Here is a 27,246-nt window from a genome sequence, read left to right on the forward strand (position 1 = left end):
GTGGGGCGCAGAGGGGTGGATTCTCCCTGGCTCCTGGGCGGCGCGGCTCCGCAGCTAACGCCACGCGAACGCTCGGGCTGCTGCGCGGGGAAGCCCCGCGAGTCTCCTTACAGAACAGCCTCGCCAGCATCCAGGGGCTGCACGGGACCCGCCCGGCCTGCCGGGCCCGCTGCTGCCTCCAGCACGGGGAGACAAGAAGCACCAGCCGCCCCCGGCTTCTGGGGCCAGGAGCGGAGCCGGACGGGGCAGACTGGGAGCCGGACGCTTTACCTGCCTCGGCCGGCTCTGGAATTGCTCCTACTAATAAGACGTCGGGAACGGGCAGAGCCGCTTTCTGTGCCAAGTAACCCTCTTATCCCCCCCGCCTCCTCCCGGTCTCCTCGCCGGCGAAGCCAGCTCGCAGCTGCTGCTCCCCGGGAACTCATCATGAAGGAGGCGACGAGAAAGAGCCCAGGAAACAACCGCTACTTCTGGCCTTTAGCTCCTTCTTTGTGGCCCGGAACCGTTGGGTTGAGGTGAGGGCGATGTGGGTCGAGCCCGGGAGCGCAGAGATCCATGGTTTTACCCTGCGCCTCCTCCAGCTTTGTTTAAACTGGAGCTAGGAGAGATTTCCCCCTCCCCCCGATTAGATCCCGTGCACATGTTGTACACCAGCTAACATCTCAGCTGAAAGCCATCAGAGAGAGAGACAGAGCTAGAGGAGGAGGTGGTGACTGGGAGGGAGCTGTTCATCCCCCTTGATTACCCCCTTGCCAGTCCCTCCTGCACACTTAGAGCTTTGTATCTTTGCGCATTTTTTATGTAATAAATTGGTGAGCTCATGGTGTTTTCCTTTCGTCTCTGCTTGATCAGTCCCAGGAGAAGACTGGTAACACGAACAGCATCAGAGTGTGAAAATATTGTCCGGGAGGGAGTGGAACCGAGCGGTGGTGAATGCACTTTGCGATACGATGACAGTGCCTAGAAGGGAGGAGGATATGTCTCAGACTAGTTGGTATTTTGCTGGTAATGATGTCAGCTGTATCCTTTAAGGGAGCTCTTTCCCTCTGTCACGAAGTGCACTTGATGTAGTTGAGACTTGAGGGAGAGGAGGGGAAACCGAGGCTGTCTCTGGAGGGGTGTGTGTTTGGATCAAGGAGTTTAGAGCTCGCCTTTCAAACTGGAGTTCCTGTTCCCTCCTTCGGTCCCAGCTGGAGCTGCACCTTGTAGCTCCGGATTTCTCCCGTGGTGGGAAGCAGCTGTTCTGATGGGGGAGATGGTCTCTTCCTGCTAGAGGCAGAGGTAGCATTTCATCTCGCAAAGGAAGAGCTTGCAAATTGTTCCCTGGCAGTCCCACTCTGATCAGTGGGTTGCGGAATTGCGTGCTTTAACCGCGCGTGGCCCCCAGCTCCCACCCAATTTCCCACAAACCATTTGTTGTCGTATCAATTTCTCAATAACTTCTGATCAGTCTAGTACCCGAGCATATTTACTCTGTTTTATATTAACGTGGATCGATCATGTGCTTCACAGTTTCCCCGGGAAAGCCTCAGTCGATGGGCGATGATTTCAGTCGCATTTGTGGGGGAATTAAGTGAATCTGTGTTTCCGTTTGTTCCTCAGGTTACAAACTCCCCCTGTGAACTGTGAGGATTGGTGGTGACTCGAGGCTTGTAACAAAAGTTTCTTCTAACCGACTCCCAGTTTGGGAGTGACGCGGAGAGACTGAGGGGAAAGGAAATTGGCCCTGGGAGCAAGGAATAGCTCATCTTCTTCTATATATGCTGCCATTTGCCATGAAGAGAAAACAGAAGAGATTTTTGCAAATGACGTTGTTGTTCATGGTGGCTTTAATTTTCCTGCCTAATATTGGTCTGTGGTCTTTGTACAAGGATAAACACCTGGTGAAATCCCCAGAGCCAGGAGAGCAGCAGGTGAGTGAGATGTGTATGTCTGTGTGTGTGTGTATGTGTGTATGTGTGGGGGGGGAGATATAGTTTTGTTTGCTAAGTAACCAACCATTAAGATTTAAAAGCATCATTTAACTTGATCCGTGGCTGCTATAAAAAGCTAGTTTGCACTTAATGATGCTCATGTGTCATTTTTAACTTGAGGATTGCTTGAATGCCACACGATATTTAATAGTTTGAAGATGTCTTTGATATCCCAATGGTAAATATAATGTGGAGAAAAGGAAAGCATGTATCATACAAGAAAACTTAAACGAGGATGTTGTAGAAGGTAAATTAATCTATGGATTTAAGTTTCTCAGAAGAACACTTGCATGGATAGTTACAGAATGCAATGATGAAAATCTGGGACCAGATGCACACTCTGGTGTAGACAGGCACAGTCCTGTGGCTATATCTGGGCTAAACTTGGCCCCCAAAGTCTGTAATATTCACTAGGGGCAAACAAAAAGTGCAGACATTATCAGAACTTCCATCTAGCCAGCATGCAATCAGTAATGCCTCCTAGAGGGAAATACAGCAGTGTGTCTATTAAAATTGCTCATCATCCAATCAAGTTAACTGCCATTTGCGCTTCTCCTGCTAGGTACTGCTTTTCCTTTTTCTACTAGAAACTTAAAGAAGAGACTGTCAGTCTCCTTTCTACTGAATGTTGTTAATATGGCCTGGTACAACTATAGATAATGTATACAGAGAATCAGGCTGTGTGTTTGATGTCATAATATGCACTTAAATATTTCAAATTTACAGTCCTTCAGTCATCAGTTATTATTAGTAGCAGTTGTTATAACCTGTTTTTTCTTAATATAATTCAGCTCATTAGGTTTATATATTGCTCATAAATCTCAGTAAGACTTCCATTAAATTACATATATTGAGAGTTTGTTATAATGCAATCTTTTTAATCACTATCTGCTCTTAAATTCCATAATCACTTGTTTTGCATAACACTGCTGTGTTTCCACTGTGTAATCTTTGGTATGTTTTAAGGATGGTTATTTAAAAAAAAAAAAAAGTTTAATTTGATATTTTAGCTTGTTTACCATTTCCACAGCCTTGATATGAGTTTATTAGACAGCATCATGTATCATCTTAGTATATTAATATTCTTAATTTCAAGGGTCATCACCCATATAGATCGTACAATTTGCACATATTGAATGTATTTGTCATCCTAGTCAGTTGAACAATGACATATATCACTAACAATCAGTTTTGCTACTACTAAAGTTTGCTCTTCACATAACCATACCTATTATGTATAGTTGTAAAATGCTCTGAATGAAGATACTACTTTATAACAATAGGAAATCAATGTCAGTTCCTCTATTTTAAGAATCCTTTGTCTTTATAGGTTTTTTAAAATACATTGGATCTCAGATTATAGGGGCTAGAAATATTTTTTTTTCTAAAGACAGTCCAAAATATTGATTTGTGGCTATCAGTAGTTTACAAGAAAAAAAACACTTTAAAATCTTTTCAGTTTCTTCTTCAGCTGGTGATTTAAGGAAGGTAAGGTGTTCTATGTGAAATCCACCTTTCAATGACTGACACACAAAAACAGTTTCTGTTTTCTAAATAATTATGGCTAGAAATATGATATATTTTCTAGTTTTAAAAATTACAGCCTAAGTAGAGCAACATGTATAAGCAAAAAAAGGAAACAATTAAAACAAACAAACACTTCAAGAATGAACTCGCCACCTCTGAGAGATCAGCTGGTGGAATGTATGAAGAGCTAATGAGTCTTACTAATACTCAAGATTTTAGCAACTTTAAAATTAAGTTTTATTTCTAATGCTCATTGAACAGCAACGTGACTGCGGTAAAAACAATAAAACGTGGCAATGAAACTTTCAGCCCTGACTTCAACTTTACAAAACTATCTGGATCTGTTCAATTGCCTGCAGTCTAATATCATTGTCCTAAGTGAGGTTCATTGTTGAAGATGTCATAACAAATGAGAACAGCAGGTTGAGGTGGAGGTGAGTAATGTTACTACCATACATTTAACTCGTCCAGTTGATGTCATGATTTAATGTATGCTATATTATAGACAAAGGTGCACAAAAGGAACAAAGGATTCAAATAGTTTTGAACCAAAGAACTTAAATACTTAAAATATAAAGCAAAAAAGAGGATTGTAATGTAATCTCAGGGGAGAGATTTAGTAAAAGAATGTCAACAATCTGCTGACCCATTTTTCTATTAATTATACAGAGAGAATAACTGTTTAGCTGTGAAACTATATTTCTTACAGTCTTTTTACATTAACATTCTAAACTGATCAATAATGAGTATGAATGCTGCAAGTTAATTTTAAGCTTAATTAAGTAGGATATCGAAAAAGTTAACTGCGATTTATTTTAGTTGTGATGTCAGAGAAAGCATGTATAACTTGGAAAAATTTAGACTGTTACTATATAATATGGATATGATTGGGAAGAGGGGAAAAGAAGAGGGAATTATGACCTTAAAATAATAGGTTAGCAATTGGCTGAATCAGGAGTGACTCTTGCTGTCAAGAATAAAATATGTGTCCAACATTTTTATAGTATATTTTGACATTGGCTGTACTAGTTTTAGAGCTGATATCTTACTTTGTTAAATTTGGCTAACATTATGTGGAATAAGCATCAGCTGTCCTTCACTGGAGGAACGGCATAGTTTTATGGTGTTTTGACTCTATATATTGCATAAAAATTACCAATGAATTTTTAAAGCAGACATCTTCCAACTTACTTGCTGAATGAAGGTTCTGTCAACCATTATTACCTCATGAATCTGCAAGTGACAGAATAGGGTGCGAGGAGTGATAGTGGGCTGACTGAAGCATTGACATCATGACAATAGCAGGCAACAAAGCTAGTCAAAATGGATCACATGGTTAATGAGGTGTCTCTTTTTATCCATATATGGGAAAGAGGCCCTACTGTATGGTATGGTTGCAAGTGGGGAAAATCTATGCTATTTATATACCTGAGCTGATAGACTATGTTACAGTTAAATGATGATTTTACAGTTCCTAGTAATAATAATTAGTAATAGAATTTCAATAGGCCACTCTTAAACTTAATCAGATCACATTGTGAAAGTCTTGTATCATGGAAGTCTTGCATAGCTATTGCTAACACCAAAGCTTGCTCTTATGAGAGGGAAATGCAAAATCAGGTTGGAAATACGATACTGGCAACACTGATTCAGAGTATATCATCACTTTAGTCATTGTGCATTAATTTTATATGCAGTACTAATCCTTGAGTGTTTCATACAGTTTTATTTCTCTGGTCTCTTGTAGTTTTCTGAAGTGATTATTTACATTTTGGTAGATTTATCACTTTGCTGGTAAACACACATTGAGCAATTATCATCACAAGTACAGGATTTAAACAAAGACTCCAAAGGCACAGTGGCACAGACCAAGGGTTCTGAAATGACAGGAAAGAGTATTAAATCCCCTCTAAAAATCCTGTTTAACAATTAAATGGCAGTTAAGAAACCCTAAATATGAATCTCAAAAATAAAATTGAATTTCTCTTTTACTCTCTATAAATCAGTCTTCCTTTTTATTCCATGGAAACAAGATACATTTAATAGACCATGTTGTCTCTCTCTCTCTTTTTTTAATAGCCTTGTTAATTTGTTAATTCCTTAACACATCATCGTGTATTTGAGTTCTATTTACAGTTTTTACAGTTGGCTTTACTTTACTGTAACTCATTCATTCTGTCCCTTCATATTGTTTTATCACCGAAATATTCATATACATGATTTTAAATATCTTGTCTGATCTTTTCTTGTCACCTGCCTAAGGAAAGGAGTTTGGATATTAAATTACTCTGATTCACTCTTTTAATTTCACTTCTCATTTTCTCTTATTGGAGTGCTGGTTGTTGCTTACTCCTGTAGCCACTATGATATAGTGCTAATACAGAGCTAGTTAATTTGGATAGTGTGACACCCAGTATTCACCACTGCCATGTAATTAGTGTATGTTTTATAGAAAGTATAGCTTGTGAGGTATCATTCTAGAAGTCTTGATCTGGTATACATTAATAAATCGTTGGATTGTATGTGTTTATTGTTGTATGTGAAGTTATGAAGTTTGGCTACGTATGTGTTACTGAAACATGTTGTGAGGTTGAAAACACCCACAAGAAGATGGTCAGGTACAACAGTTAAAAAGGCCATACAATGTTAATGGCTTATTGAGGAAATGCACACAAGCACAAGGATTACCTCAGGAACTGTGTACAATAGAGACCGCTCAGAGATAGCACTAAACAATGGGAACTGTTTGACCCAGGTCACAGCAAAAGAGCTTTCCAGCAAGTGTGAAGAAGATATAAAAGGAGGACAATGACTTCATGAGGGTACCTCACTCTCTTTGCAACAACACACCTGGAAACATCTGAGGAGTGAGGACTGAACTGTGGGAAGTGATGGTCCCAGACTAGAAGGATCTTTAGCCTATGTATGAAAACCTGGGAAACCCAAGGCAATTTGTGCCTTAAGAATCTGCCAGCCTGTTTAGCACTTAGGGTGAGAATTTGCTAATTTATAACTTACCTATCTAGTGTGTTAAGCTCAGTTTGCGGTTTTTATTTACTAAGATAATCTGCTTTGATCTGTTTGGTATCCCCTATAATCACTGAGAATCTTTCCTTTGTAGTTAATACATTTTTTTTTGTTCTCTCTAAACCAGTTTGTGAAATAACTGGAGGCAAAAAGCTGTGTATATCTTCAAGGGAGGGAGCAAATTTCATGAGCTTATGGTGTACAGTTTTCTGTGCAGCGCAAGACAATACAATTTTGGGTTTGCACCCCAGAGGGGGAGTGCACTTGAGTGCTGGGCAATCCCCTAGTTGATTCTTCCCATGCAGAGCTGATTTCAATGTCTTTCTGCAGATGGGCGTGTCCCTACTTTGTTTGTGTGCTAGAGGAGGCTTGAGGGCCTGGCAAAGCACAGGGTGAAAGAGCCCAAGCTGGTGGAATGGGAGGGCTTAGTGGGACTCCAGTACATCAGGTGGCACACCGTCAGTGGGGGACAACCTGTCACAAATGGTATCTTTGTAACACAGTTTTATGAACCTGTAATAAAGTTTTATCCATCTTTATTCTATTCTATTTATTAAACTATTCTTTAATGTAGGAAAAAGGATTCCATGGGATAGACTTTCCTGTAATGCCTTTCATAGTCAAGGTATCCCAAAGATAGATACGTGTTTAAAATTACTGTTATTTTTTATTGTTGGTTGTGGGTTTTTTGGGGGGCGGAGGGAGGGAGAGGTGGGGCGGAGAAGGGTAACATGGTAAATTAAAACTGCACCTTCAAGTGATGATCTTTGTGTATTCCATTGTGTGTGCTCATGTGCCTGAGATTGGAAGATTTTTGTTAGTAATGCCTGCGCCCTACTGCTCCGAACCAAGGACATAAGGGGTGATGCAGACCAACTGACTCTCCAGTTCCATTCTGCTGCCCATGGTCTGAGATGGAACCATTCAGTGTCTGCAGCACTTGATACTTTCTTCAGCTTATTTACAGTTAAAATTGTAAAAAAGTTCCTTTAATACTTTTAGATAGCTTTAGCTATTTCTTTGTACTTAATTTGCATAAGTTTAGGGATTGGGTGTTCCCTCTGGTTTCCCCCCCACCCCCTTCTGAACAAGGTGACCCGAATGCCTGGGATTCAAGAACTGTTTCTCCTGTGCCCAGGCCTTCCCTGTCAGCAACCATCTGAAGTACCTCTTACTATCTTGGGGAAACTCACATCCTCTTGAAGTGCAGCGTTTGCTGATCCTTCCACAGCAGAACTCAACAAGTCCATGAGTGTAGACTTTGAAGATCTCTTATGGATCGTGCTCTGAGGCCCCAGTTTGACCTGGGTCATACAGCGGGTGGAGGCACTGAGATTCCAGGTCCGAGAGGAGTAGACCTAAAGACTCTCTTTCACACAGGAACTTTAGGAGGGTAGAAAACACACTCCTGAACGATTAAAGAAATCCTCCTCCAGGTCCACTTTCAAGAAGATATGACCCCTTTTTCAATGCCATCAAAGTTGGGTGAGATTCTGTGTCCTTGGTAAAAGGAAGCTCAGGTACTCAAAACAGACACAGTACCAATCTCCTGGCTCTAAAGAGCAAGAGTAATTTGAGACTGCTGGAATGGAATCATCCATGGTATTGAAGGGGGAGGAGCTTGATACTTCTCTTTCATCAACTATTGCATAGTCACACTGTAATAAGGATTTGTTGGCGCTGAAAGTTCTTACAATGCCGACTCTGCATGACAGAGAGACAGGAGTCCTCCTTGCCACCACACACCTGCAGTGAGATACAGTACCAATGAGGATATTGTCATCCTCCAGGATGTAGCATCTCCCATCCGATCCTCACAAGGATCGATACTACTGTACCAGGAGCATGGCACAAAAGAGAGAGTTGCTCCCGGATCTCACAAGTTCCGTGGTTCCAATAATGCCACCCATGGAATTGGGATCTATCTTTTCCTCCTCAGGTGCATCGAACATGGGCAAGAGATCATCACTGCCTCCAGTAAGGAGGAGTCTGGAGGTTAGTCCAGATATAAGATTTAGATTCTCTCTTGGACTCCTTTCCATTCTTATAATACAATGCACACATGTTGGGACCAATGGTGTGGGATCTATTCTATGGGGGCTACCTCAACCACCATTTGACTCTTCTTAATGGCTGTAGTGAGGACCATGTGACCTATACATATGCTGTCCTGTGTCAGAACAACCTACTGGAAATCACAATAGTCCTCTCCTTAGAGAGAGGAATCTGAACCTGCTGAGGAACTAATGGAAGAGGAAGATGAATCGGAACCGATGGGGTTATCATCATCATCATCCCCCGATAAGGCGGTTGTGCTGGCCTCACTTTCTCCACCTGATTACGGGCAATTCCAAGACTTATTAAGGTTGGTCATTGACATGCTCCTCATTACCCTGGAGGAAATACAGGAGACATCTCAAACTCCTCGACATTCTGTAGCACTTGGGACCTAGCAAGGCACTGCCTGTTAATGAAGCTATTTCAGAATCTGGCAGGGTGGACTGGCATACTCCAGCCATATGTAGTCCCACTCCAAAGAGGACAGAAAATAAATACTTTGTACCAGCCAAGGGAGCAGAATTTTTATTTACACACTCTGCTCTGAACTCCTTAGTAGGCCAAGCAGTCTCTGAAAGAAACCGGCAATATCAGTCCAAATCCATCCCTTCCAATAAGGGAGCTGAAGGCTTGGACCTGTTCATGAGGAAAGCTTTTACTTCACCCAACCTATAGTTCCACATAACATTCTGTCAGGGGCATTAATATCTAAATACAACTTTGTTAGTAAATTCTGCAAACTTGGAATAATTAATAAGGTCCTGCAGGAGGACAGAGCACAGTTCCAAGCTGCCATTGAGGAAGGCAACCTGCCATCTCTTCAAGCCTCAGTCAATGCAGCAGACACAGCCTCCTGTTTGATGGCAACAGCTATTGTCATGAGTAGGACATTGTGGCTTTAGTCCTCAGGATTTTCCAGGGAAGTCCAACCTACTGTGGAGGATTTGTTTGTGAAGGGAACAATTTATTCAGTGGGAAGACAACTGATTCATTACACTTATTGAAAGACTCAAGGGCAACCCTCTACTCACTAGGGATCTATACTCCAACACCAAGGAGGAAATTCCACAGGCCAGAACCATATAAGCAATGACTGGCACCTCAATGCTTTAATGATAAAGGGGTTATGAATCACCAGGGAAATGACAGAGGTTGTAGTAAACACATTTCCCCTTCTTCGTCCTTCCAACCCTAACCTGCCACTAAGAAACACTTTTGGACTTCCGAGAGCTGTGAACCACTCCAGATACAATGTCCATCTACCCAAACTTATGATACCCAGTTTTGGTAGCCATCTGTCTCTTTTCTTCCAAGCTTGTCAGATAACAACAGTCAAATGGGTTCTTGACATGATTCATACTGCCTACACTATAGAGTTCCTTTCCCTGTTCCTCTTCAGGGACCCCTCTTGCCAAAGGATGCACAGTCAAGAACTAGATGCTCTGCTTCATCTGTGAGCAATAGAGGCAGTACTGTTGTAATACTGGGGAAAGGAATTTTTACTCAAAATATTTCCTCATCCCCAAAAAGAAGGTAGGATGGAGTCTCATCTTGGATCTCAGACAGCTCCATGATTGTATCTGCAGACTAAGGTTCAGTTTCAGTAATTCCCTTACTGAACAAATACTACTGATTCACAGCTTTCTGTATGGAAGATGCCTACTTCTATATAGACATCCATTCCTCCCACAGAAGATGCCTAAGGTTCACTGTATGTCCATACCATTATCAATATACACGCTTTCCTTCAGCCCTGCAACTATGCCAAGGATATTTACAAAAGTAGTTTCAGTCGAGGCAGCTCATTTCTAATGACTGATTACTGAGGGGGCGATCTCATCAAAAGGAACTGACAGCAACCTCAACTTTGGTCAATCTTCTGAGTTCACTGGGAATCTGCATAAAATTTTTTGCATAAAAAGTCCATTTTAGATTATAGACAGACTGTAGATTTTGTTGGGGCAACATTGGACTCGATCAGTGCCAAGGCATACCTTCCTCAGGATGGATTCCAATCTATAAAGAACTTGTCACTTAACATCAGCTGAGCCCACAGACATCAATCCATTCAGTCTTATTCTCCTAGGTTACATATCTTCTCCTAGCAGGAGAAGAGCCATTTGCTCTTCGCCTGCTAGGAACTGCTTTTCCTTTTTCTACTAGAAACTTAAAGAAGAGACTGCCAGTCTTCTCCTTTCTACTGAATGTTGTTAATATGGCCTGGTACAACTATAGATAATGTATACAGAGATCAGGCTGGACATACTTAGGTTGGTTTCAAATTGATTATATCAGTTTAGCTTGGGCAGGCTGAACTGATATGTCTGTCTATGGTACTTATATAATCCCCATCATCATAGTATCTGAGCACATCACAATCACTTTAGGGTATTTATGCTCACAACACCTCTGTGAGATAGAGAATTACTACTGTCCCAACTTCTCAGATGCACAACTGAGGCATAGGCTAATTGACTTGCCCAAGGGCACACAGGAACTCTGTGGCAGAGCAAAGAAGTGAGTCTGTCTCTCTGAAGTCCAACACGAATAGTCTTCCTCTCTAGTTTGTCCTTTCTTTCTAAGATATAGGATATAAGCAATGTAAGAGTATGCACATACAGTTTTAAGTCACACCTTTAGTTACATTTAGATAAGTCTAGGCTTCCCCTTTCTCTAGCCACTTTTTATCCCCAAGTATTTTGTAAAGCTCCAGGTGAGATAATGATAACTCAGGAGCTGTACAGGCAAATGTGGCAGCTGTTGAGAACTCAGCAATAGCCAGGGAAAATAGAAAACTACAGGGCGTTTGGAAAAATATGCTGGGATGGTTTTTCACAAATTTGTAGAAAAATTAGTGAGGATTTCCCCAAATGTCCAGAATGTTTGCAGTAATCTATTTGCTACTGTGCTTGGATTTGTTGTTTATATTCTAATATGAGATACTATTGTAAGCCACAAGTGAAAACAGGAACAAGCTTTACAGAGTTTTTCCAAAGTAGTCTTGCCTGCATCACAGGGAACCAGTAAGTTGAATGAAAAAAACATTTTATGCCCTATTTTTTATTTTTTATTTTTTAATTTTTTTTGGTGGCCCATAGCAAACATCTCAAAAGAGCCATCTTATATTCCTTTTTACTACTGGTATAGTGGAAGCTGGATAGCACATTCCACTACTATTTAGCAATTCATTTTCTCCGTCTACTGACCTGCAAGGGGCCCTATAGAGAATGGAGTAACTTTTGATGTTCTTTGACCCTGTGGCCTACTAAGAGAAGTGTTGATTGTCTGTTAATGAAATAATAGTTTTTCCCCTCGAAGTGTGATAGAATATTCAGCTATTTGCATATTAAAAACTTTTAGCCTTTTTCGTATGGAACATCCCTTCAAAATTATTATTTATTGATTTGTAGTATCAAAGCACCTAGGACCTCCAGTCATTGTGCTCGACACTGTACAAATACAGAACAAAAAGACAGTTCCTGCCCCGAAGCGCTTACAATTTACTGTAAGTATAAGACAAGAGATAAAAGATGGAAACAGATGGGGAAATACAAGGAAACAATGAGACAATATTGGTCCACATGATAGGCTGTGATCTCAGTGTACCAGTGGCCTAACCATTGTCAGGTTTTTGCAGGCATCATGGCAAAGGAAAGTTTTGAAGCAGGATAATTAGGTAGTTTTGGCAATGTTTATGGGGAGCTGCGCCCCAGCCTGCGAGGTATCATTGGAGAAAGCACAAAGGTGCTTGTTTGATAATTTAACGAATGGGTAGTGGAAGTTGGCATCATGGACTGATTGGAGTCAGGAGTCAGTATCTTGATAGTGAGTGAGAGAGAGAATGTTAATGCAGATGAACCTTGAAAGTGTATAAATGCAGATCCAGTGACTCCTAGCCTGCCTGGCAGTCACAATGCAGAGCTTAAATGCTATAAAGTGCTGTCTACTGGCTGTCTGTACATGGGTGAATTTCACCTGCAGTATAAATAGTTAAAAATGCAGTTAAAGGAGTAAAATGTGTTATATCTACTTTTGCGTGCCTGTACATCTTGGTGTGATCTTAAAAAGTCTCATTTTAAAATGATGGAACTTTTATTACTTTTACTTTTGGCACCTAACAATAATTTTATGTTTAATTCAGTATACCAGAGGAAGTACTCCTGTGGCTAATTTGGTACCTATCTATTTGCAGGGATATTACCCAAAAGGGTATAATTTTGAAGATGAAATGACTATTTTCTATATCTAAACTTCAGCCCAATTTTAATTTTATCTATGTTTATTATACAACCCCTGTTAACATTTTCCCCCTGTCTATTTTAGATTAATTAATTCTTGATAATTTTTTCTAGGAAAAAAATCTAAAAATAATCCAAAACATTTCCCCTATGAGGAATCTAAGGCCCTGATCCTGCACTGAACTCAGAGCAGGTGGACCCCTGCATCCGTACAGAGATCCATTGAAGTCAGTGAGCTATTGTGGGCTCAGGTGTCTGTCCACAGGGAGCACGGTACAGAATCGGGACATAAGTTAGAAGAAGAACAGCTCAGCTATATTAAACATGTCAAAAAATAGATACATTTATGGCCCTGATCCAGCCAAACACTTAGGCCTGTATTGACTTCAGTGATATAACTCTATCTTCATAAAGTTAAGCACACCTTTAAATGCTTTGCTCGATTGGGGCCTAGGAGAGGGGCATGTTTGAATGGTCACATTAAACAAGGTAAAACACATTGCAGAAACATGTGAATTTGAAGGTTGATCATTTAATCACAAAGCAACTTGGGAAATTCTTAATTAAGATTCCCACACCTACCCTACCTGACCCTCAGCCAGTCAGGTGAAGCAGACTAGGCTGACTAAAATAAGATGCAGCATACATCTTTGCCCGTCTCTCAAAATTAATGGAAAGCTTTTTTTTGGGCAGGGGGCAATGCAGGAGAGGGGCAGATGGAACCAGTCCAGTAAACTCTTTCCCTTGTCTTTAGTTGACATGATCTCAGCCTATTATACCAACTCCGGTCTGAAAATGTTTTAATAGAGATACCTCAGAGTACATGGTGTACTGGCAAGCCCAAGTCTCTTATAATTCATGGCTTGCTAGACATGATGTACAGGACCTTGTGCTGCCATTTTTTGGAGAAGGTTCTACTGCTGGAACCTTCCTCAAAATAGTTCTGCAATTATGGAGGAGGGAATGAACTTTCTTCTGGGGACATTTGTACAGCTTGTCAAGCATTACTTATAGAATAGTATTTTGAAGGGGAGGAGAAAGCTTGCTCAACAGATGTAGCTATACCATATTAGGAGGGGGCAGGAGGCAAACTTAGCGTAGGTAGGAATTTAACTGAGAATTGTCTGTCTTTCTCATTCATAAGTTCTCTAACATGGCATCCACAGATCTTAAATTGAGTTTTTTCTTACTCTTATTAAAAATACTGAATTAATGGATTAGATAATGGACTCCAAACTTATTCATATCTAGTTTCTCAACCACTGACCTGACCTCCTGATTTCTCCAATGACAAATATCTGATTTGACAATCATGTTAGCTGCCAAGCCCTCTACAATTGCACTGTGTGAAAAAGAAATATAAAGTGAACTGTACAAACTGGTTCTATACGAATTATGAACTTACATTTCCATAATGCCTTTCCCACTGAAGGATTCCAAATGGTCTATAAGCTTGAACTAATATACAAGATATATAGGCCCTTGATTGTCCACGCTGTCCAAGAGTTGTTTGCAACTCCCTGAATCTGAGCTACCTGGTCCCAGTGCAAGTTAGGGATGTATGTGGGCAGCCCAAACTTATGCAACTGGTGTAAGGTTCCTCATAGGACTTTATACCAGTGGAGAACTGGGCAGAGTAGAACTTTCTCCTGCAACGCTCCCTCCCCTTCCTCTCCTCCGCACACCATGTTTCTGGAATGTCTCCAACATGCTCTCCCCTTATCATTACACTGGGAAGGAATGACTAGCTCTCATACAGGATAGTAGAGCCACCTCTACCAGATTTATAGCAGCAGGGAGTTCCCATATATAGGTTCCCCATTAGCCGTCTTTGGCTGAATTTAAGGCCCCTTCATACTGCTTATGCAGTGCAAATTAGTTTTAGTGGACCAAAGAATCTGGCCCATGCAGTTCACACATTACTTCATCCACCACTGAAAAACATCCAGTTCTGGGCTAAAACATAGTGACCATTTAACAACCTATGTCAACACCGCACAAAAGTTTAGGACAGAACAGGAAACTACTGTAGGAATTTATCGTAGGTTTCACAGCTCTATTTAAAATAAGATGGGTTAATCTGTTTGTATGACCCATTCCTCCTCCTTCCCCACCCCACAAAAGAGCATTATAAGAGTTTATTTTGAGAAATAAGAGTATGAAAACAGGTGGTTAGCGATAGCATGTGTACTTAAACCTTATAGCCAGATTGTGACAGGCCCCTGACTGGTTACACAAGGTAGGGAAGAAGCAAGGAGCATTTCCAACTCCTTGTATACCAGCTTTGGATCTAATGACAGTGTGGCTGGGGAGTGCAGACACTGCCCAGGTATCCTTGTCAGCAGTGCTAATCTCCCAAGAAGGGGTGGGATGGATGAGATGAGGGTATTCTATTCTAAATGTTTTTACACTCCTCTCATCAGTGGACGATCCCAGCACCCTCCACTAGGTGGTGTGACTAACATCTGTTGTGTGGTTCTCTCAACCTCTCCCTAAGGAGAAAATTGTGTTCAGTGTTTGGTTTTGGTAGTGGTTGTTTAAATATGTGTGTGTCAGTGCTTAATTTGTAATGAAAGAGGTGTCAAGGCTCAAGGTAGATGGCTGGAGAATGGCGGCTGCTGGCTGGGTGCTCAGCTTTGAAGGCAATGCCTCTGCCAGCAACAGCCACAGGTAGGTGGCGTGGTATGGTGCATTGTTACCCTTACTTCTGCACTGCTGCTGGAAGCCAGAGAGTGGCAGCTGCTGACCGGGAGCCCAGAGGTCTTTGAAATGCCAAGCCTAGAGGTGTCTGGGGTCAGCCCCAGCAAGCCATGGCACAAATGAAGCACTGGTGTGTGTGTGTGTGTGTGTACTGCTATTTTGTGTTTCTATTAAAGAAGACAAGGTCAAAGTGCACCATGCAACCGGAAGGTTTGTTATGGTCCTTAGTTCCTGGAGGAGTTTGTTCCACAGTCTGGTAGTGACCCCACAAAAAGCTGTCTCTTGCACAGAAAAGCTTTACCTTTTGCACAGTCCTGCCACCATACCCTGAAACTATCTCAGCTCACGGATCAGATAGGAAAACTAGTCAGCCAGAGAGGTGAATGCAATCTGCACCTATGAATGCCTCAGAAGGGTTTTTTTCCTGGGGCTCCAGCTGTGACTCAGCTACTTTACATTGTCTTCCAGCTCAGGATAGTTCTTAAAGTTACAGCTTAACACACTTGTTGATTTTATTAACCATTTTTATGGCAATTTAAACGTGTACTAAAGATTTCCAAGAAAGGTTAAACAAACACACAATGGTCATGTAATGGGGAAAGATCTCCCCTATTCAGTTTCTAAGCATACCACACTCTCTCTCTAAAAAGAAATACATTTCAAGGTATTAATTATTGTTTGGATTTCTCATTTGAGTGCTGTGAAAATTATTATATTTGGTTCCTTAGATCTTGGAACTTTTTAGATTGCTTTTCTAAGGAGTGATTGTGACACATTTGCATGGAGCGTGCATGAAGAACACACATTAATGCCACATTACAAGAAGTATATTGCTATCTTACAGGCTCTGATAAATGACCACATTTTAAGTTGTCTTTGATATGTACACAAAATGAATGACAAGCTTGAATGGATGTTGTTTATCCAGAATGCTTCAATATAAACTAAAGTGACAATCAAATTGCTGATCAAATTTTACAATTATAACATCAATATAAAAATGTAAATCTAGAACTTTTGACATTAAGTAAAGTCAAGAGTGCTCTATTAAAATAATGGTCACAAAGCACAACAAGGAAAGGGATATAAAAAGGAGTTGGGATAGTTACAAGAATTACCTGAAACCCACACAAAATTGATGTATGAAAGCATCACAGCAAAATACCTAATATTTTTTTTAACTTTTTTAACTTGTGTTGCATACAGAATTAGTTTGTTCAGCATAGTAGATCCCCCAACAACAGTAAGGGCATCCTGAAAAAATAATTGAAACTGTCAGATACATTTTGCCAACAGATGTTGAGTGGTAGGAAATTTTCTCTAAGTATGTCAAGAAGCTCCATCCTATAATGGTCAAATCTTATTTTCCTTCTTGGTTTATCAAAGTCCAAAAAGAAAAAGCTTTAGAATCTTCCTTATGGCATAGAAGGCCCATAAAGAGAGAGAGCCCCCAATAAAAGTACTGCCAAAACATTCATCAGCATAATCCAGCCAATTCTATTATATGAGAGTGAAATCTGGATCTAACTCTAACAATAGCTTGCACTAACTAGGATAAAACCCCAATAATAACCCAACAACTGCAGTTCTGCAAACACTGCAGGTGTACAGGAACTCCAGCTACAACAGCTGCAGAGCATGATGGGGCTGATGCCCCATGCTAATCAAAGAAGAAAAGAATATTCAGCCTCTGGTATCACCTCAACCAAAGCAGCAAACACTCTCTTCACCACAAAACACTTGAGGATCAAAAGCTATATCCAAATGAAAACACAATCCGGTTATTTGTCATCACCCTCTGGGCTCAGCAAATGCAAACTCATGACCAGCAGAGCAAACAATCAAAACCGAAAGATGCTCAAAGTGTTAGGCCAACACCTAAGCCACCAATAGATAAATTACTGGGAGGGATAAATCATAAACAGCAGCAAGCTGGCCTGCTACAGATCCCTGCACAGAGCTATCATACTAGGAGACCACTTCATTACAATGAAATATGCAAAACTAAGACAGATTCTCACCAAATCAGTGACCAGAAACTAGAGGTGGAAATGAGGATGTACAAAGCACAGTCTAAACCCAGAGAGGTGTGACTGCATGGCCAGTGTAACAGAGGACACATTAAGATAGACAGACACTTTCTGTTCCAATATCTCAGATATGAGGAAGTGAGCCAAATATTTCCTCAAATGATCTGGAACCTTAGGACATCTCATCCAAAAGTGATGAGGAAAAACTGTCTGGTCCTCGCAGAGAGAGATGGCGCAGATGTCACTGTGCTACATAGCAACCTGGCGCTAAATCAGCAGTGGTCAGCAATGACAAATGAACATGTGGGGGGGGAGCAGAACCCAAACAGAGTGTATAGTCCTATTCTGAGTGCATTATACCTGCCTTTGGAAATGTAGCTGATGGGCCTGTGGTTTTCTTCCACTCTATTCATACCAGTAAAGTCTTATTGAATTGAAAACAGAATAGGATTCTGTGTGTTAAGTATCAGAGGGGTAACCGTGTTGGTCTGAATCTGTAAAAAGCAACAGAGGGTCCTGTGGCACCTCTGTTACTCTGTGTGTTGAAGCTCTCGTTTGTTTCAGCCTTGTTTGATCCACTAGAAGAGTGGACTCTACAGAAATACTTATTAGTCCTCCATGCTATTCTTATTTATTATTGTATTGAGTGCCCAAAGGCCCCAACAGGAATGGAGCCCCATTGTGCTAGACACTGTACAAATGCATAGGGAAAACATTGTCCCTGCCCTCAAAGAGCTTGCAAACTAATTTTAGTAACATCCAAAATGCTATTTCCTATTTCTGGCATTCTTCAGTGTTACCTTTTTATCCATGTGTGATGATTCTTGGGGTACCCAGGACTGTGAGTCATCATGTTATTCCAGTGAGGAGGAATCTTGGAGTAGCTGGGTGTGAGCTCCCTAACACCACCAGCTTTTAGCCATTCCAGCACTTTTCTTTGGGCTATGCCAGCCCTAACTTTGCCTTGCAGGTTAACAATAGGTGCACCCCAATCCCTGAGCCCCCTTGAATTGTTCCCCTGTGATAGCCACCCCTGACACTGGCTGCACCCAAAGGTTCAGGGTAGCCCAGTTAACAAGTTTTACCTTAAACCATTGCTCCTGTAAACCACATAGCACTCAGGTGAGCACTTACAACCAACCAAAAGTAGGTTGATTTAAGAAAGGGTATTTAACTAGAAACAAGAGTGAGTGGTGGAAACAATTTATTACAATACAACACAGAATCACAAAACCTGGGGCTACACTTATCAATAGTTACTTTCCTTTCCAGTAAAGTAGATTTTCACCCCCTCTTCTTTCCCCCTCCCCCCAAAAATCAGTCTCTTACAAGGTTGGCTGATTTCTCAAGAACTGGGATCCAAAACATTCATGAAATAAACTTCCTCTCAGCCAGTGGTTTTCCTCAGTGAATAGACTGTGTGTCTTTTCCTATGCTCTGTTACACTGAAAACAATCTTTTGTTTCTATTCACAGCCAGGGCAATGCTGTTTTTTGTAATGTTCCTTTTTCACCTCCTCAGAGGTTTTGATTGTTTGGTGGTGCCTCTCATGGTTTTCCATTGATAGTTTTAGGAAGGAGCAAGGCTGTTCAATTGAGCCTTGTATTACCTCACCAGCTGATTAGGGAGGGGCGTAACCCTTCCCCTTGCCTGAATGGGTCATCACCCAGACACATTATCTTCTGGAGACCAATTTCTATTCCAAGTCCATAAAGCGTGGTTTCAATATACATACATAATTTCTTAAATATTACCCATACATTGACAAATTACAAGCATTTTTTAGACACTGCACATGATATCCTTTATGGATAAATACCCTGCCAGATATGTGTTTAGTGTAATGAGTTTGTCAGATGTGAGGTGAGAGCTGCTTGCAAAGAGCAAGGGGACCCTTTGACAATGGGTCTTTCTGCTCACATAGTGTTACATAACGTTTTTTTGTTGCCTGCTCCTCCACAGACTATTTATACACATCTCCTTTGGCAAAGGTAGCTCTATACCAGGGATTTTCAACCTTTTTCTTTCTGAGGCTCCTCCAACATGCTATAAAAAACTCCATGGCCCACCTGTGCCACAATAATTCTTTTTCTACGTATCCAGTAGATTAAAAACCAGGGCAAGTGGGCTGTAGCCCACGAAAGCTTATGCTCAAATAAATTTGTTAGTCTCTAAGGTGCCACAAGTACTCCTGTTCTTTTTGTTAGCGGGTAGTAAGTAGGGCAACAGCCTGGGGCTTCATGCCACCGGGTGCCCCGGGAAGCTAAGTTACTCAGGCTTCAGCCTCATCCCTGCTCAGGCTTTGGCTTCTGTCTCAGGCCCCAGTGAGTCTAACACGGGTCCTGCTCTCTGGTTTATTTTGATTGACCCCCTGAAACCTGCTCACAGCCCCTCAGGGGCCTCGGACTCCTGGTTGAGCACCACTGCTCTATACGATGATTTACCTTAGGGATCATCATGGATTTTTTACTATGCATTTGTGAGTCTTTGCTATTAATGAATGCATCAGCTCTCTGATGATCTTGGTGTTCTGTAGGATATGGAGCTATTGAATCATCTCCGAGAGGACCTGTTTGCTCTTCACATTCACCCTCATGACTAAGAATAAGATTTTGTCATGGAGGTAATGGACTCCGTACTTTCAGAGACCTTCGTGATATTTTCTGCTTCAGCTGTAGCACCATGCACCGGGACAGCGGGTGCCTGGGAGCTATCAGCCACCGTGGTGGTTCAGGAGCTCTCAGTTCTACCCCCCACTGGCAGTCAGCCTCCCCACCCCTATTATTTTTTAGTAAAAGTATTATTTTTAGTCATATGTCACTGGCTTCTGAGAACTTTTGTTTATTGCCCACGACCCGTGTGTGACTTTCACTAAAAATAACAATGACAAAATCTTACTCATTGCTTTCTGACATTTAGTTATCTTTACTCTTTTTGCACATGGACTCTTCCTTTCATTTCTCCCTTGAAGCCTATCTCCAGTTTGGTCATGAAGAAAAGGTTTCAAAGTTCTTGTCTGCCACCCTTCTCTCCTCCTAATGTGCTTGGTCTAACAAAATCAATTGACTTGATCTTCTCAGCTTAGTTACCTCTTTCAGGACACAGGCCGATCTGTAATTTATTGACCTGCTCTTTGGGAGAGCTAAACTGCTCTGTTTAGTGATGCTGGAAAGTGAGAGGGAAGCTGCTGGTGGGAGTGAAAGGAAAATAAGAGGAAATACACAGAAAGGGGGAGCAGTGTAGACATAAAAGTAACAGGGAGGAGGAGGAAAAGCAGTGTCAGGGATGGGGGACATATTTCCCTTGGGTAATATGTTCCGAAATCGTCACGTCTTGTTTAACTTTCTTTCTTTCTTTCACATTTCTATTTTCCATATCATTTTTATGACTTTTTAATGTGTGTGCACAGCTCAGCACCACCTTAATTCTCCACTGTAATTTCTTAAAGTATATTAGTAAAGCTGTTTTGGAATGCCATGGATTAATGATGCATTTAAACTGCTTTAAAATGACCCTCGGTGAGGTCAATTATTGAAATAGTGCCAGTGAGGAATATTTTATTTTGATTGCAGTAAGCTCTTAGTTTTATGTTAACCACATCATACAAACATGACCTGCAAGGTTTTAATGTTGTACTGAATTCAAAATGTGAGAAGATAGCATATTTCAAACTCTCTCTCTCTCTTTTTTTTTAAATGGAAAACTGAAATCTCTGCTCAGATTTGGCATTCAGAAAGCTGACTCTAGTCTCATTCTATTCTGGTATATGTGTGGTCACTGTTTTTGTGCTGATTCTGAGTAGAGCAGGCTTGTCTGACCTTTGTGATAAAAAGGCAGAATTTACTGAGGCACAGGTGCTGCTTATGGTCAATTAGGTAATGCTTCATTTTCTTTCCAATTCCATAGCCCCCAGCTCAGTAATATTACAGTGCCTCCCAAGTATTTAAAAATAGATATAATCTCATTCTTCCTTTCCAGCCTATGGGAGAAATAGCTTGAGTAGACTGGGTTGGGTTTTTTTTTTTTTTTGGTAGTGGATGTAACTTGAGGTAAAAGTAAGATTCCCAAATTTTTAATATACTGTTGGTAATAACTCCTTAGGCTCCTACTAAAACCAAGTCAAAGGCAAAGCAGGGATTCTGAATGACTTTTTATTATGTTTCTGACATTCTGTGCCCTTTCAGACAGCAGCAGCCAGCTACAGATTTGCAGATGATGATGTCAAAAATGGAGAATCATCAGATTGTTCTTAAGCACAGGCTAGAAGCAGGCCTTCAATTCCTCTTAAATGGCAAAAGAATCTGTGACTGTGTGTGGAGAGAAACATGGAATTATGTGTTCCACAATCACACAGTGCAGGGCAGTGCAACGAAAAAAACACAGCCCAGATCTGTCTTGGTCAAATTGACTCAGTGGCGAACAAATTTAAATGCTTAGTCATATTGCCATTGAGAAGGTCTATGAGGTGCACTAAACAGGAAATCATAAGAGATACTATGAAGGTGAATTATGATCATGTGCTGGCACTTCATTGGGAAGTAAGGATAATTCCTAGCACTGTGAGACTGTTGTGCAACAACAGAGCATCAGAGAACTCTCCCCCCCCCCAGCTTCATTCACAAAAACAGTACATCTAATTTCTTGTGGTGAAGTTCACATTAGTGATTATATAGGTAATTATGTGCATAACACATGGCTCCCTTTCTTCCTTTGGAAAGGAGTCACTTCCATTTGCTTTTGAGTGGAGCTGGTTGAAAAATTACATTTTTTAAATAATTTTGATTGAAGAAAGGGACACATTTTTCACAATCAATTTATTTGTTTTCAGTAAATTCCCCCATGTTTCAAGTGATTCTGCTTTTTAATATAGAGATGTACTGCTGTTCCTCCTGTGAGCATTCATCTCCCTTTCAGGTCTTCTGATTAGCTATATTACAGATAGAAAATCATCTCAATGGCAGCATTTCATGACAGCAAAGCCGACCCTCCAATGACATTGGGTTTGTCCACTTATACTTGATAATCAGGTAGTCCCCGCAACATAACTCTGTTTTCTGCAAGTCCTATATGCTTTGGGGACTCAAGGGTCTTGCCAGAGGAGACACATGGGGGGAGGGGCATGCGGAGTCATGTGCTCCCCTCCCCCCAGATTTGCTTGTTGGCTTGTATTGAGTATGTTCACATGGACTGAGCATGCTCATTAATATTGCTGAAGCCGGCTGCCCTCATTCTGGACCCCACAGTATCGACAGGCCCGGGTCATCTCTGGGTCTTGGAGAGTCAATATGATCCACATACTTTTAACAGTGGTGGTGGTTTCTTCTTATTGAATATCTAGAAGAGCAGCAGTCCTTGGAGGAGAAGTGATAACCTCTTACCACCACCACCACAAAACTCTACCCCTACTATTGCTGCACATAAAAAGTGACCTACAAACAACAAACAGGGCAGTTTCCTGTAAAAAGAAGGGAGAATGATGCCCCAGTAAATCTGGAGGTTTGCCAAGCAGATCTATAATAATCCCACCCTCCATCTCAGTGGAAGAGGAAGAGAAATGTTAGCCTTTTCCATCAACTTGGAGCAGCCAGACTATGAGGAAAGGGTAAGGTAGCCAGTTATGAGGCCAGGAACCCAGTTTGCTAGTCCAGGAAGCAGGGAGTTTGTTGGTGACTGAGGCCCATGAGAGGCCAACCGGGAGAGTCACTATAGGAGCCCAGTCAGTGAAGGAAAAAAATGAATAAATTATTTTTAAAAAAAGCTTAATCCCAACTGCCACAGAAGAAGGAGGGAGGGGAAAGTAGACAACTGTCTTTTGTTGCTGCTGCTGTTTTGTATTTGTTTTTTTGGGTATGAACTCTTTTGTGAGGTGCTCAGACATTACAATGATATGTGTGGTGGAAACACCTGGATAGGTAAACAATCAATGGGGAAACCAATAGCCAATTGTGGAGGGTCACTAGGGTGAACTCTTTCCATACATGAGGAAGGGACAGAGTATGGGACAGAAAGTTGTGTAGGATAGGGTCCTCACTTTTAAGTTGTACTTGGAATCCTGTCCACCTGTTTTTCTATTTTTACCAAATATTGAACCCTATGGTTAGTGCACTAACTGCAGCAAGCATGCTCTCATCGATCACATTTATATAATGTGTACAGATTGGGTCTTCGGAGCAGAAGCAGAACCTACAAGAAACTTAAAGTTGTGGAACTCGTTGGCACTTATCATTAACTCTGGCCCTCAGGGTGAATAATTTGCATTAAACTTAGTAACATGTAACTTCAGATTACGTGTAGTGGGTGTTGTTGGGAGATCAAGCCACACAGAGTGAAAAGATTTTACATTAATTACTGGATGTTTGAAAATATCTTGGTATGCCAGAAAGGAAGGTAAAAGTTGGCATAAGAATCATAGTGCTGCAGTTTCTTAGTGAATTTGAGGTGTAGCAAATTGAGAGAAGATGTGGAACAACTACGTTGGACTGAACATATCTGTAATTATATGCATTTTTATATTTAAAAAAGCATTTATGTGTGCCAAACTGCTTCAGAGAGGGAGACAAAGCTCAGCAGCAGAAAATTGAAGTACAGGAGTGGTTGGGGGTGATTTTCAAAGGAACAAATGGCAGGTAGGCAGATAATTCCCTTTGAGAGTCTATAGAAATTGATCATCACCTAACTATCATTATTGCTTTTGAAAATCTTCCCCATTTTCTGCTGGGCATTAGCAATATCTCCCCCAAAATCTACATGCATGCTTAATTAGAAAAGACATCAAAACTGGAGGGAATATGTACAAACCAACTTAATATTAGTGCAATGTCATTTCCCCCCCCTCCTCCCTTCCCAGAGTAAAGTAGAGAAATCTTGGATAGGGCTGATGGCCAGGCAGCAACCAGAGGTCAAGTTGTTGTCTTGCTTTAGCATGGTACGTGTGAAACAGTGGTTTGATTCTTCCTGTATAGGGAAAAGTCTTTCTGCATCCATACATAATTGTATGGGGTGAGTTCAGGATCTCAAAAAAAAATTTTTAGACTATGCTGTGGGGCAGAGTTGTACATGCGTGACTCTATAGTTAGAACTCTATGCAATATGAATGATGTTCTGTTACTTCTGCCTTATGCATGTTTGTTGTTCAGCTCCAAACTTTGTTTGATATCCAGGAATTTATACTGGATGCCAGTAGAATGGAATCTACCCCAGAAGTGTATGCAACTCAACTGTCCACAAATAAAGGAAAACATCTTTTCCCTTAAGTACATGTTTTACTTACTGGAAACCTTTTCATTAGAATTCTATATGGGATGTGCTAGTCAGGGATTTGCCAGGTGCTTACCAGAATACTACTTAGAGTTTGCTGACAGTAACTGGTGGAAATAAAAGCTGATATTTTTCCAGTGAATAACAATAGTGTGCAGTTGCTAATCACAAAAGAGCGTATCTAATTCATAAGACAAAAAGGTATTTCCTAAGTTCTGTTTTAGAATTTTAAGTTTGAATGCTCATTTGCTAAAACCTACATATACACTAGAAAAATCAAGCTTTACATACAGGACAAAAATGGTCCTGTTTCGTTTTTAAACATGTATGTAGTTCACAGTTCTTGCTCACATGTAAATGATTCACAGTATAACACTGTGCCTGCCTTGCAGTTGTTTTTAGAATTGCCAGACTTTTGAGTTTTGTACTACTTAGTCATTTAGTGTTTTTCAGTCTATTTCTTGCCAAAACAATTGGGAGTGGAGTTTTCAAAAGTACTCATTATTGGCCTCACTCTGCACTTACTGAAATAATTGGTAAAATGTCCATTGATTTCAATAGGAACACTTATAATTATTATTCTCACCATCTTGGGCTGACTTTCCCTCTCGTTCCCCAATACAGAATTCTTCTTTTCTTGGGTAGCATCTGTTTGACTACTTGATTTGACTCCTTCCCAACTCCTTTCATTGTACCTTCTCTCATGCTTTCTCCTATGCCTGAAACAGTCTTCCAAAACTATGCCTCTTTCTTTCAAATAAATTCTAAAAATTCATCTACTCCATGAAGCACTCTAGCTATAATAAATCCAATCCATATTGTGCTTGGTTTGTGTTGTCTTGTGTTGTATTGTTATTCTACACTGTAAAAGAGTTTCTAAGGGACCTCTAACTTGTTTGGTGGAGTTCCTCTTTTGAACAGCACTACTGGAACTAAACATATAATATTTTATTATCCTGCAATTTTTTTTACTATTTTTTATTTTGTTGTAGCTTTGTTTTGAGCAGAGCACAGTGGTTTTATTTCTGGTGGATTAGACATGGGAGTCTTGTAGCACTCAGAACAGTAAATAAATGTTAAAATGCTCTTTGACATAAGGAATTTAGACTATATGAATTTGGGATCTGGACATAATGACCTTAGAGTTTAAAAGACAGACACACAGGAGATGAGATACACTAGTGAATTCAGAAGAAAGAGAAAAAAGAAATTGCATTGTTGGCTAATTAAGTGGTTTTGAATTATAGAAGGAGGGGAAAAGCATCTGAAAATAACTTTTAAAAGTATGTGTAAAACTGAGTTAAACTAGAAAAAGGATATCTTGATGATTTAAACAATAATTTACTTTCAGCATATTGCTTCCCCTGTGTAACCTATTTCTAAACCTAATTAGAATCATAGAATATCAGGGTTAGAAGGAACCTCAGGAGGTCATGTAGTCCAACCCCCTACTCAAAGCAGGTCCTAATCCCCAACTAAATCATCCCAGCCAGGGCTTTGTCAAGCCTGACTTTAAAAACTGCTAAGGAAGGAGATTCCACCACCTCTCTATGTAACCCATTCCAGTGCTTCACTACCCTCCTAGTGGAAAAAGTCTTTCCTAATGTTCAACCTAAGTCTCCCCCACTGCAACTTGAGACCATTATTCCTTGTTCTGTCATCTGCTACAACTGAGAACAGTCTAGATCCATCCTCTTTGGAACCCGCTTTCAGCTAGTTGAAAGCAGCCATCAAATCCCCCCTCATTCTTCTCTTCTGCAAACTAAATAATCCCAGTTCCCCTCATAAATAATCCCAGCCTCTCATCATAATTCATGTGCTCCAGCCCCCTAATCATTTTTGTTGCCCTCCACTGGACTCTTTCCAATTTTTCCACATCCTCCTTGTAGTGTGGGGTCCAAAACTGGACACAATACTCCAGCTGAGGCCTCACTAATGCCGAATAGAGGGGAATGATCACGTCCCTCGATCTGCTGGCAATGCCCCTACTTATACAGCCCAAAATGCCATTAGCCTTCTTGGCAACAAAGGCACACTGTTGACTCATATCCAGCTTCTCATCCACTGTAATCCCCAGGTCCTTTTCTGCAGAATTGCTGCTTAGCCAGTCAGTCCCCAGCCTGTAGCAGTGCATGGGATTCTTCCGTCCTAAGTGCAGGACTCTGCACTTGTCCTTGTTGAACCTCATCAGATTTCTTTTGGCTAGGGTTACCATATTTTGTGCCTCCAAATGGAGGACACTCCACAGGGCCCCGGCCCCGCCCCCAGCCCCGCCCACGCCCCCATCCCAACTCCGCCCCCTCCCCAAAGTCTCTGCCCCCTCCCCTGCTTCCCACGAACATTTGATTCGCGGGAGGAGGCGCGGCCCAGGCTGGCCCCCCGGCGGCTCCAGCCTGGGTCGGCTCGGGCCGGGGGTGCTCGGCCGGGGCCGGCACC

General features: G+C 41.2%; 1 protein-coding gene across 1 annotated transcript in view; it reads left to right on the forward strand.

Annotated features, from left to right (window-relative positions):
* The first annotated feature begins 381 nt into the window (after positions 1–381).
* The window catches only part of GALNTL6 (polypeptide N-acetylgalactosaminyltransferase like 6), a 948,842-nt gene continuing 921,977 nt past the window's right edge, over positions 382–27,246 (forward strand). The window contains 2 exon segments of the mRNA XM_034772183.1: positions 382–515; positions 1,603–1,913. Of these exon segments, the coding sequence (XP_034628074.1) occupies positions 1,761–1,913 (153 nt within the window). The 5' untranslated portion in view covers positions 382–515; positions 1,603–1,760.

This window comes from Trachemys scripta, chromosome 5, assembly GCF_013100865.1.
Source record: "Trachemys scripta elegans isolate TJP31775 chromosome 5, CAS_Tse_1.0, whole genome shotgun sequence".
Classification (NCBI taxonomy): domain Eukaryota; kingdom Metazoa; phylum Chordata; order Testudines; family Emydidae; genus Trachemys; species Trachemys scripta.